General features: G+C 33.1%; 1 protein-coding gene across 1 annotated transcript; it reads left to right on the top strand.

Annotated features, from left to right (window-relative positions):
• The first annotated feature begins 2798 nt into the window (after positions 1-2798).
• LOC108630040 (uncharacterized) lies at positions 2799-3183 on the top strand. The gene has a single exon (XM_018033104.2). The coding sequence runs from the start codon at positions 2812-2814 to the stop codon at positions 3181-3183; it is 372 nt and encodes a 123-aa protein (XP_017888593.2). The 5' UTR covers positions 2799-2811.
• Positions 3184-3485: the final 302 nt, after the last annotated feature.

Here is a 3485-nt window from a genome sequence, read left to right as displayed (position 1 = left end):
TACAATGTGACAGTGGATTTGTAAAATGAAAAGTGACAGTAAATTTGGAAAGTGTAAAAGTGACAATTTTTGTTTAGTAAAAATTTGTCAGTGGGAAAGTGACAATGATCTATATATACCCTATACCGGCGGTATATATTGGCTCTTTCTCAAACAGTTAGAAATCTAAAGATTATGGGAAACAAATATACTAGTACTTCTGAGGAAAATAAGAAAATAAATTACTCTTGCTTTTACAGAGTTTTATATATTTATTTCTTTTATATATGTTTTATTTTAAAGAAGGACTTTTCACTGTTAATATAACATCGTCTAATATTAAATTCTCAGAAGCAAGTATAAATAAGCTGCAAATAAATGAGCACAAATAATTGTAATTATATAATTTTGAAATATATTTGTTCCTGTTTTCTAGCTGGCAAAATGATCTTTCCGTCCGTCTGAAAATCCTTCTTTCAGATCGCCAATGTTTTCTTTGCACCCACTTGAAGTAATTGATGACAGCCGTAGCATCACTTTACCAGAGCCCAGGGGTTCCCTTTTGTTATCAGTGTTAAACTTTCCAATTTCAATATTCTAAATTAATGCAGATGTTCGCTGTATCTTTCATACATTGTTTTATTAATTATTGAAACGTAATGTATATAAATTAATACTTTACGTACTTTATTTGTTAATATATTGTTAATTACAATTTATAGGTAAAATAGTGTTTTGTGATTATATCCATCATACTATCCTAATACTATTTTAGTATGTATTTCTTTTAGGAACTGTAATGTACATATTTATATGAACATTAAAATTTTAAAACGTAAATAAATAATAATTTATACTATATTGTGTCAATACATTAATTACACCCTACAAAAACAATTTTTATACTTGTATTTATTCTGTTCTGTAGCTGCATAACATTGACAATTTTAAAATAGCTACAAATTATGAACAATAAGAAATTTGAAAAATCAATATTTTAATAATAAAAGTTGAAGAAATAAAGAGAAACTTATATAGATGGTGGGAAATACAATTATGAAACGTATTTCCCTTTGCGAGTTTCCTTACGTTGAGCGAAAGAAATATCTAAAGTATCCACTTAAAGGATCTCGATAGCGCGGCCCACCGCGCGTTAATATAAACAAATGCTTCGACGCGAGATCGGAACGAACCAGAGATTTAGTCAGCGAGCAGATTTCCAAGTTTCAGCATCGCTGAATAGAACTGTAATCCCTTACACAGAAGTTTTAATACGTAATATTAAAACAATTTTAACAAGCTATTGTTCTGAATTGTTAAGTATAGATTAAAAGTGTTTAAGCTACTGTGATAATATAAGATAGTTATAATAAACGTATCGTAAACTAGTGTTCATTTAAACATACATTTATTTTTTTGTTCATTATACATACATTTAATACAATTGTAAGTGTGTATAGCTAGTGTAAGTTTAGTGCTAGTTTTTACAATATAATGTACCGTCAAAAACGGTCAATAGTGTGGGAGTACTTTGAGAAAAAGACACCAACTACAGCAATGTGTCTCTTGTGTAAAAGAGAGTACAAAAGTGCAAGGAATACGACGAATTTACACGAACATTTAAAACGCAAGCATTTTACGACACTGGAAGCCAATCGACGCGTCCACGATGAAACTGGATCGGCAGACATCGATGGAGCCGTGCAACCGGTGGAACCTGGAACATCAACGCAACAAATAAGATCCATTGCATCCATTTCTACTGGAAATACAAGAGAAAATAGTGGTTCAGCAGAAATAGGAAGAACAACGCAGGTAAACGTAAGGCAGTTAACTTTAAGAACCATAGCAAATGAACTACCACAATCAAAAATTGCAAAATTAAATAATTTGCTGGTAGCTATGATATGTACAGATTTACAAACCTTGAGCATAGTCGAAGACAAAGGATTCGTTGAATTTGTCCATGAATTAGAACCGCGTTATCAGATTCCAAACCGGAGAACTCTGAGTCGCACCATTCTGCCGCAAGTATATGCGGATGTCAAAAATACAGTTATCAGAGACCTGCAACAAACAGATTACGTTTCCGTTACCACTGATATTTGGTCAAATTTGAACACACAAGCTTTCATAACTGTAACAAGCCATTATATACTTCAAAATAAATTGTGTTCGAACGTGCTGGCCACTACTGCCTTAAGTGAAAACCATACAAGCGAATATATAACGCGTGTACTAGAAAATATTTTAACTGAGTTCAATATATCACATAAAACCGTTGCAATGATAACCGACAATGCTGCAAATATGAAAAATGCAGTACGAAATTTGGGATACTTACATTTCCCATGCACAGCACATACACTGAATTTAATAGTACACGATTCCATAGACGCCATTCCAGAGATAGTCAGTACCTTGAAAAAATGCCGTGCATTAGTGACCTACTTCAAAACAAGCGTTACCGCAGCTGATAAATTACGAGACATACAGACACAATTCGGATCACAAGTATTAAAATTGAAACAGGATGTGCAAACCAGATGGAATTCCTCCCTCATAATGCTCAAGCGATTAGTAATCATGAAAGTTCCTCTATCTGCTGCTCTAGCATCATTACCTAGAGCCCCTACAAATATAAATGAACAACAATGGGAAATAATAAACGATATAATACCCCTGCTCGAACCATTTGAAATTGTCTCTACCGAATTGAGTGGAGAAAATTATACAACAGCCTCTAAAATAATGCCACTCATAGGAAATATCCAAAATATCATACAACATATTAATCCAAAAACGCGTTCTGGACAGGGTCTACGAATTAACATGACAAACAATATTGACAATAGATTTAGCAACATAGAGAGGAACACCATTACAAGAAATGCAACGATTTTAGATCCTCGGTTTAAGACAGCGATTTTCCAGAATCAAGCAGATAAAGAAATAGCAGTCCAGAATTTAAAAGAGGAAATTCAAAGTATATTGGCTACACCTACACCAAATACCAGGCAAGAAGTACAAGAACTGCAAGAAGCACAAATAGATGACCAACGAATCAATTTTTGGAAGCATATCCTGGACAAAGTATCTCATTTCACCAGAAGTTCTTCTGAGCCTGCAGAAAGTGCTTCCAGTCAAATAGAAAATTATCTGAAACTGCCATACGAAAATATCAACAGTGACCCAATTACTTAATGGCATAAGCATGGACACACTATGCCAGAATTACGAAAAATCAGCTGCAAGTACCTGTCAATTCCTGCAACATCTGTCCCAGCAGAAAGAATATTTTCAAAAGCTGGACAGATTATGTCCGAGAGAAGAAATTGATTATCGGAGAAGAATTTAAATATGCTCATTTTTTTAAACTTCAACCTGCAAAATAAAATATAATAGCAGTGTATATACATAGAATTAATAAGCAAAACATTAAACATACGTAAAATTAATAAGTGGTATAAACAATGATCATACTTTTCTTGTGCGGTATATAGTGT

Source organism: Ceratina calcarata, unplaced genomic scaffold, assembly GCF_001652005.2.
Source record: "Ceratina calcarata isolate Rehan_Ccalc_2016 unplaced genomic scaffold, ASM165200v1 scaffold625, whole genome shotgun sequence".
Taxonomy (NCBI): Eukaryota; Metazoa; Arthropoda; class Insecta; order Hymenoptera; family Apidae; genus Ceratina; species Ceratina calcarata.
The sequence above is the reverse complement of the archived record's forward strand: the minus strand, read 5'-3'. Positions and strand labels throughout refer to the sequence as shown.